The sequence below is a fragment of the Octopus sinensis genome, unplaced genomic scaffold, assembly GCF_006345805.1.
Source record: "Octopus sinensis unplaced genomic scaffold, ASM634580v1 Contig10964, whole genome shotgun sequence".
NCBI lineage: Eukaryota > Metazoa > Mollusca > Cephalopoda > Octopoda > Octopodidae > Octopus > Octopus sinensis.
In genome coordinates, this window is record NW_021832231.1 from 152,700 (window position 1) to 162,321 (window position 9,622).

At 38.0% G+C, this 9,622-nt stretch overlaps 1 protein-coding gene across 1 annotated transcript; it reads left to right on the top strand.

Moving 5' to 3' along the window:
• The first annotated feature begins 30 nt into the window (after positions 1-30).
• On the top strand, positions 31-6,415 carry LOC115228715 (carboxypeptidase Y-like). Its single transcript, XM_029799238.1, has 4 exons — positions 31-100; positions 4,909-5,126; positions 5,692-5,820; positions 6,017-6,415. The coding sequence occupies exons 1-4, from the start codon at positions 31-33 to the stop codon at positions 6,413-6,415; spliced, it is 816 nt and encodes a 271-aa protein (XP_029655098.1).
• Positions 6,416-9,622: the final 3,207 nt, after the last annotated feature.

Consider the following 9,622-nt stretch of genomic DNA (forward strand, 5'->3'; position numbering starts at 1 on the left):
ATCGTTCTCAGAAACCTTCCCGAACGAAAAATGTCAGTTGATCACGTGGCCGCTCTGGACCTTTGGGATTCATTGTACAACAAAAGACCCAGTGACCCGTGTATCCAAGCTCAATGGGATGCCATTTCTGTGAAGCTCTTGACGTACATCTACGCAAAAATTTCGATCAGCACAGACTTGCATGTCTCCGCGCAGGCTGCTGCACAGGGAGTGGGGCCTGGCTGGATGCTCTCCCTGTCCCTTCCACCGGTAACCTACTAGACAAAGATTGCCTACGAATTGGTTTATCATTGCGTCTTGGATTGGAAATCTGCGAAATACACAAATGTCGTTGTGGTGCTGTCATTGACCGTTTTGGTCTACATCCCCTTTCCTGTCGTCGCAGTGCAGGGCGCGCACCACGCCATGCAGCACTTAACGACGTTATTCAGAGGGGGTCACGCCGCTGGGATCCCATCAATCCTCGAACCCGTCGGGTTGCGAGGGGAGACGGAAAAAGACCCGACGGCCTATCGACTTTCCCGTTGAGTTCGGCAAGTCTCTGTTATGGGATGCGACGTGTTCAGACACTTTCTCGGAGCTCAACCTTCCTTCTTCAGCTGTCGAGCCTGGCTCAGTCTCTCGCAAAACCGAGGAAGATGAAGATTGGAAAGTACAAGGAGCTCTCTGAACGGTATCTGTTCACTCCCATCGCCGTCGAGACTTCCGGCGTCATCGGCGAAAAGTCTCTTTCCTTTCTAAAAAAGCTTGGCCGCATGATCTCCCATAAACGGGAGACCCACGCGAGTCCAAGTGGCTTTCGAAAGGATTTCCTTGGCCATGTACGTGGAAACTGTGTTTCCATTTACGATGCCGGGAATTTAGTTAGTTAATAACTATTTGTTAATTACATATAAAAAAAAAAAAAAAAATTGAGAGAACTTTAAAAAAAAAAAAAAAAAAAAAAAAAAAAAATTTACCAAATAAAATTTGTTCTGTTTCCCATAACATGATTACAATTTTTTTTTTTTTTTTTTTTAATGAAAACCAACCAATAACTACAAGTTAATTAATTAAAAGCTTCAAGTGCGGGAAGCCGACGCGATCGAGAAAGAATTAGAGCGTACTATCGCAAGGGATATCCGCTCGAAAAACCATCTCGATTCGCGGGCGTTGATTAAAATTAGTATATACAATATTTTGATAAAATGCAAACTTGAATTTCAAAATTGTAAATTTGAATTTTGCAGATGACATTTGAAGTTTATAATCGACAAATTGAATTATCCAGATAACATTTAAAATTTATAATTGACAAATTGATTTTTTCAGATGACATTTGAAATGTATAATTGACAAATTGATTTTTTCAGATGACATTTGGAATTTATAATTGACAAATTGAATTATCCAGATGACATTTGAAATTTGTAATTGTAAATTTGGGGTTCATAAGTGCCAAATTGACTTGAAAATGGTATAAATGTATTTTATTTCTATGCATTTGATTTTTCTTTTCCAATGATTTACGTGGCATTTTTATTTGCTGCGTCGAAATATAATATTTATAATCAATCGAAAAAAAAACTTAACCAAAATAGCTAATTAAGAGTCAGCAGTGGCTGCACCTCGGATATTTATAATTCTTTATTGATCCCATTTAGTTCGTTATATATCCCAATTAGTTTTATGTTAATCCCGTTTAGTTTTCTGCTAATTCCACTTAGTTTGGTGTTAATCCCATTTAGTATGGGAAATGGTATAGAAGATGCTTCAGATTCAAAATATATAGTAGATTACTTTGATCGAACATATGTTTGTGGTTATTATCGTTGTTTAAATAATCAAGAAAAGCCTTTAGCTGTTAGAATACAGCACAATTCTCCATTGTTCCCTCCAATTTTATGGAATGTGTATAAAGCCACGCTCAATAATAACAAAGAACAAACAACTATTGTAAAGAATGGAACAATAAATTATATAATTTGACGGGATATCGTCATCCATCAATATGGAATAGTATATCGTCTTTTCGACAAAAACTTTTATTGACCAGAATTCCATAAGAAAAAAATTACAAGAAAAATACAATTGAACGACAAAAGGCTGTTGATTGCCAGGAGGGAAAAAATCAGTAAAAGAAACACTAAAAGCAATTGCATGGAATATTAAATATTCTTTTGATTCAAATTAAACAATCCTTTAATTCACGTTAAAGAAAAATCTTTTTAAAATTTTTAAAAATTTTTAAAAATACAAAATCAGTTTCAAAATCCAGTCTCCGAACGAAGTTTTTAAAATTCATTTTGACGACGTGTTGCTTAGCTGTGGCGGAATTACAAACTAAACCATCAATAAGCAATTTAAATAATTCGTTTTTTTAAACTCGCATAATTAAAAATGAAACAATCTTAATAATAAAAATGGTATGGTGTGTGTCTGTCTGTCTGTCTGTCTGTCTGTCTGTCTGTCTTTCTGTCTGTCTGTCTTTCTGTCTGTCTGTCTGTCTGTCTATCTGTGTGTGCACACCAACTTCAAATTGGCAATACGATGTCCTCGACTACATGATGGGTCCTTAAAACCTTCCCCCAAAAAAAATAAAAAAAAAATTTTCTGCATTTTGGTTAAAATGAACAACTACGATGTCCTCGACTTACATGATGAGGTCCTTAAAACCTTCCCCCAAAAAAATTAAAAAAAAATTTTCTGCATTTTGGTTAAAATGAACAACTACGATGTCCTCGACTTACATGATGAGGTCCTTAAAACCTTCCCCCCAAAAAAATTAAAAAAAAATTTTCTGCATTTTGGTTAAAATGAACAACTACGATGTCCTCGACTTACATGATGAGGTCCTTAAAACCTTCCCCCCAAAAAAATTAAAAAAAAATTTTCTGCATTTTGGTTAAAATGAACAACTACGATGTCCTCGACTTACATGATGAGGTCCTTAAAACCTTCCCCCCAAAAAAAATCAAAAAAAATTTTCTGCATTTTGGTTAAAATGAACAACTACGATGTCCTCGACTTACATGATGAGGTCCTTAAAACCTTCCCCCCAAAAAAATTAAAAAAAAATTTTCTGCATTTTGGTTAAAATGAACAACTACGATGTCCTCGACTTACATGATGAGGTCCTTAAAACCTTCCGCCAAAAATCCAAAAAATTTTCTGCATTTGATTAAAATGAACAACGTTAATGTCCTCGACATCATGATGAGGTCCATTAAAAATCTCACGTATAAGAATATCCTTGATGAAAACGACAGCGAGAATATTAACAATGATGAACTCCCAATTATTCGCGATAAAGAAATTCAATTCATCTATGATTTTCTCTTTAAAATTAAATGCATATACCATTCAAAATTAAACCTATTATCTATTTTGACTTTGGACAGAATGTGCAATTACAGATTGCACGACCTTGAATAGAGTGTGCAATTACAGATTTTGAAAAAACACTTTGATAGTTGAAACCACATTAGCAAAATCATTAACACAATTTACCACCAATTGACAGCGCAATCAGAAGAATTTGCGTAAAAATATTAACTATTTAGTTAAGTTTTTCGTAAAGATAGAATTTATTTTCGGTATGCCTCATTTCCTAAACTTTTTTATTATTCAAAAATAATTTTTTCAATAGATAACTGAAGGAGGGAAGACGACCTTAAGAAAAGAAGTTTTTCGTAAAGATAGAATTTTTTTCTGTATGCCTTTTTTCCTAATATTTTTTATTATTCAAAAATAATTTTTAAATAGATAACCGAAGGAGGAAAAACGAAGCTGAAGAAAAAACGGTCAGCTTAGGTAATTAAATCTTTTTTGTGTGTCGCTTTTTGGCTGCTGCTACTCTGCCTGCCGCATCTCCGGCTGCCCCATTTCCGCCAGTGGTTTGTCTAATCAAGGTCACTAAGCTAAATCTCCGGACTATAAAGGCTCTTAAGCATTATCTTAATGGCTGTTAAAAAATTAGACAGGTTGTTGCCGTGGCGGCAGAGATTTTTTTTGTTTATACTTTTTTACAAATTTTTAAAGTTTTTTCATTTCTTTTGTTTTTAAATTATTTATTTTTATTTGTTTTTTTATTTTTTTTTGTTATTTTCTACAAATTCAACGGATTGAATTTTTAAACTCCTTAGATCCCTCTGAATGCCGAATCATCTTTTAAAGTTAAAGATAGGCGTTCCAGTGGTTTTATTACGAAATCTTGCGCCACCTAAATTATGCAACGGAACGAGGTTAGTTATCAAAAATTTGATGGCTAACGTAATAGAGGCGACGATATTCACAGGTAAGTATAGAGGTGAGGATGTTTATATTCCACGAATTCCGATAATTCTGATGAATTACCATTTAGATTAAAAGGCTGCAATTTCCTTTGAGGATGAGTTTTGCAATGAAATAACAAGGCCCAGGGACAGTCATTAAAGGTAGTTGGGTTATTTTTAGAGAGTGAGTGCTTTTCACATGGACAGCTGTATGTGGGATGCTCGAGGGTAGGCAGAAGAGAAAATTATTCATATATGCCAAGGAAGGACGGACGACAAAAATCGTTTATCAACAGGCGATAGAATAGGGTTACATTAAACCAGGTAGTTTTATACATCTACATAAACTTATAGTTGTTTGATGAAACAGGCCCTCCGCAGGAGCTAGGTCGCGGTGAGCGAAGCGAGCTGCCGAGCTAGTCATGAATAAAAATGTTACTTTGTAAAAAGAAAAAAAGTCGTAATAAACTTGAATTTTTTGGTTTTGCTCTAAATTTTAAAAATTTACTAGGGAAACAATTTCAAAATATAATTTCATTTATATAAAAATTTTAATCATTTTGATTAATTCTTTTTAGATAGTCGACCCTAATTGGATATTAATTATACATATAACATATTTATTTAATGATACTTTTCATTCTTTTTGCATCAGTATTTAGCATCAGAATTCACTTCAATTTTGAAAATTCGAGTATCTCTTTAAGAAATAAGGACGAACCTCTGATCCTCACCAACTATTTGAATGAAGGAAACCATAAAAAAGCACAACGTCTGAGTCGCATCAGATCCAACGTTGAAAGCTACGCGGGGTATTTCCGAGTAAATGACGACTGCGTCAGAAATATGTTTTTCTATTATGTTCCTGCCGAAGTAAACCTAACTCTCACTCTTTAAGGATGTATACTACAAAAATGCTCCAGTCTTGGCCTGGCTTCAGGGAGGACCCGGAGTCTCTTCTCTCCACGGCCTGTTCGAGGAGCACGGCCAGTTCTCCATCAACGAGAAATTAAAATGCAATTGCGTGATATTTATTGGTAGTGATTAAACGCAAAGTGAGCTGGACGAGCGGACATTCCGTGATTTACATCGACAACCCAGTGACACCAATAAATAAATTGTAGGTTGGGACTGGGTTTAGTTTCTCGAATGATGAATGTCAGATAACCAGCGAGGACCAAATCGGAAAAGATCTCTCAATGTAGGTCACTGCTCTATTTTAGATTCGCCCGACAATTTTTCAAGTTATTCCCCAATTTGAGAAAAAATCAGTTTTATGTGACGGGGGAGTCATATGCTGGGAAATATGTCCCCGCAATGGTCAGTGCCATTCACGAAATGAACGTGCATTCCGAACATTCCATAAATCTAAAGGGAATGATCATCGCGGATGGTCTGTGTGACCCTTACAACGTAAGGAATTATGATCCCATATCAGATGGTGGACTATGGGAGGCACTTGTTCAACCTTGGTCTCATCTTTGATTATCAAGTCAGTCAATTTGACAGTTACAGAGATATGATCCGAGAAAGCATCGATCGAAATGACTACAAACAAGCCTTTGAGGTTGGTCGTGAGTTGGGAGTTGAAGTACTTTGACCGGATTATGATTGGGGACTTGACTCCCGACCCAACTCTCCTCTTCAATTTGACTGGACTGACAAATTATTTCAACTACATGGCCGATGGAGTATTATTATTTATGACTAGACGTTAGGCAAAGCCGACTTTGTACGAAAAGTTCGTTTCCATGTATTCTCAGGAGCTGAATGTGGGGAATCAGGCGTTTAATGATGGCAAAAGTGTGAAGTTGGCATTGGCGGGAGATTTTATGCGGTCTGTGACTCCCCTGGTTCAGACAATCCTCGACAATGGCTATAAATGTCTCTTTTTCAACGGACAATTCAACTTGCTCGTTCCATTTCAGATGACTTCCGAGTTTTTATTAAAGATGGTCTGGTCAGAGAAGGATGCATTCTTGCATTCCGAACAACGGATTTGGTATTCTCGGAATACGCCGGAGGTGGTGAATGGATATGTTCGCAGTTATAAAAATCTGTACCACGTTTTAATCAGGAATGCTGGCCATATGGCTGCCGTAGATCAACCCCAGGCCACTCTTGAAATGATTGATAATTTCATTTTTGACCGAAAATTCTAATTGTCCTACTAACTACTCCTTATCTAGCATTAATAAAATTTTGTGTTCATTTGATATCCGTTTAATAAAAATTCCATTTGATTTAATCGGTTTCGACCTGCGCAAATCTAAGCCAATAGTCAACCAATTCTAATAGTTATCTGCAATCCAAATTGGAATGTGTTTGTACTGAGTATGTAAATTCCACTTGACTATATAAAGTCACCACAGATCAATAAAAGAAAAATAGTTTACTTGAACGGTTGTTATCCGATGTTCCCATTGAAAGGTTAAATAATAATTCGTTATCTTTTCTCCTTCAGCTGTTTCAAAACATTTTCAAACATCTTCCGACGGTCCCGATCACTCTTCTTAAACGCAAACATGGACTTCTTTTTATCCCCCGCCAACAGCCTACACTAAAAACAATCCCCGACTTCTCGACAATCGTGATGAGCAGGTCGACCCTTGTCGTGCTGCTGTTCTCGATTCCCGACATGTAGTTTGTCAAATTCCAGTTGACAATAATATCAATGCTCTGTGGGATCACTCGCTGTATAAACCTGTCTAAGACTGGCACAAAAAGACAAAATGGCGGTCGACTGCAACCCTGGGACGGGATTGGTGCCAACAAAATCTAAGAATGCGGGCAATAAATACCTTCAACTGCCTTAAGAATTGCACAAAACTGTAGGAAACTACTGTAAGTCATCATTTTGACTTCCTGCTGAGTCACCATCGACTCGAAACAACGGAAAATCACGTCGAACGTGGACAGACATATTTCATGGGACATTGATATCTAAAAAACGAAAACCCGACTAACCGGCAAGTGATCGAAACTCAAAATAATGTCTTTGCAGAATATGACAATGTTCTTGTCCAAATCCGTGGAAGTTTGTACTGACTCCTCCTCGCTCATCCAATTGAAGTCATCTTCCTTATGGGGGTGAGGGAATACAGCAAGCGAACAAATCTTGCACCTTCGACGCACAGAACTTGCCGACATGTTGACCAGCAGTATTTATTAAGCTATCAAAGTCCCACTGACTACAAAATCGTGTCACGTGAATGCTCCGTGAATCAGTACTGTGCGGTAAAGATCAAAGCACTACAAAGTGAGTGCCGATATATGTTCCTTCAGGAAATCTCCAAATGCCAACAAATAGTTCATATCGACGCAGATTTGAACCATTTCCCCAAGCCGATTCGGTTGCTCGACCATTTCTTCGAGGGGACGCAAAAAACGTGAGACCATCAGCGCCGAGAGCAACTCGTTCGTGTTTTTTCGGATATTCGAGTCCACGGCTGGCCCACTTTGAACATTAACAACGGGACGACCAACTTGGATGTGGAATAAGAGAAGAATCTGAAAACTTGGTCGACAAAATGTTTCATTTGTTTACACACAGTCAGACAAACCACAGAAAATGCTAATTTGTGGGGAAACTGAAACTAATGCGACAAAAAAACCGTTTTTGGACTCTTTTCAAAGACTTTAATGTATTTTCTGATGCTCTGACGGTACTCTTTGTCGTCCTTAACCACCAAACACGCATATCCGCTCTTCTCGATGACACCCTCGACGACCTTCTCCACCTGCGACTGCAGAATCACTCCATAGCGCTCACTAAGCCTAATTTGGACAAAACAACAAAATCTTGTCCTGCAAAGCAGCCAACGGAGAAAAGGCCAAGTCGAATTTCTATTTGATCAGACATACAAACCTGCATTGCCATACAAAACTCAAGCAACTGCCTGTTCAACTCCAAAAGTCGATCTGCCTCACGACAACTGTTCTGCCCGTACAGATTTAAACACAACCAGACGAGACTCGATGCACAAAACGAGTTCATTCTCAGCCAGTTTCCACAAATCCAGCAAATATGATCGCAGACTGAACTCGACTGTCCCCGCCACCTTGTCCTCGATCATAAAAAACCTAAAAATAAACACCCAGCAACAACCCGGCAATTTCCTGGAAGAAAGTCTCATTTGACTGACTTTTTTTGCTCAAAACTTCAAAGGAAAGCAGAATTTGCTGTCTTCGCTGATTGATATAGTAGTTCTCCACTTCATCCAAACTGTCCTTCAGAATGGACTAACCAGGGCATACCAGGAGAGAATAAATGCTGATGCACTTGTAGAGAACACTCAAGTCCAGTATCCTGAGGGGTTCCTAAGGGACTGAATGAACATCACAACTTTCGGTTTGGTAGAGAACTGGGCAACTGAATCAGCCAATGACATTCCTTGGCTTAGTTCTGTCACAAAATGTCCTCGGCTGGCCTGGGAATAAGACTGGGAAGAACTGAGAGGAGATCCCCGCCGAACAGTGCCGACTGATACCGAACTGACTCGAGATATGTGTTCAAATCCCGTTTGACTTCTGCCTTTATTTGTCGTCGAATTTGGACAGTGAAAGCAACCAACTGGCCATGAAAACTGAATTTGGACAATCCCGGAAGAAACGAGGTCTCCAGTTCTTGCAGGTCCCTCAACGCCTCATGGTACCTTTCATATAAAAGGACCCTCAACCTCGCACTCTCGAGGGAATGTTTGATCTGGTCGAATAAGTCAAAAACTATAAATAAGATTATTGGATTGCCTGGGAGGCATTGCCGGAGGTCATGTTTCACGGAATTGCAGGATTTGGAGCGGGATTGACATTCCAATGTGCTCTCGATGACTTGAATCAGTTTGTTCCCGATTTGTTGGATTTGTGTGTTTATATCCGCCCCCTCGGCCTAAGGATTGGGGGAGGAGGTTACTGTGAGTGAAGTCGACTGGTGTTTTAGTTTGAGGAGGGCGTAACTGGTTTGAATGAATTCTTGGTGGCGTTCTGAACAGATTTCCTGTATTTTGGAATCGTTGTTTTTACTGGCCACATCGACCATGGTGAGGAATTCTTCGAGGCAGTCGTTTTGGGATATCATTTTGATGACTTGTTGAAGGCATTCCTCGTCATTCTCCACCATCGAGACCAATCTCGAAACAGGGGAATACATTCCTGTTGGTCAAAACACAAACCACAAAATAACATTTATTTAGTTAATTTATTAAATTTAAATTTTTATTAAATTAATGAACTTAATTATATTATCGACATACAAAATCGTTCACAGTTTGAAGAAGGAAATAAAATAATTATAAAACTTTTAGTTATTCAACAAGTAATGATTAATTTTTAATTAATGGATTTGCATTCTGTCAATTTGTTTCCTCTCG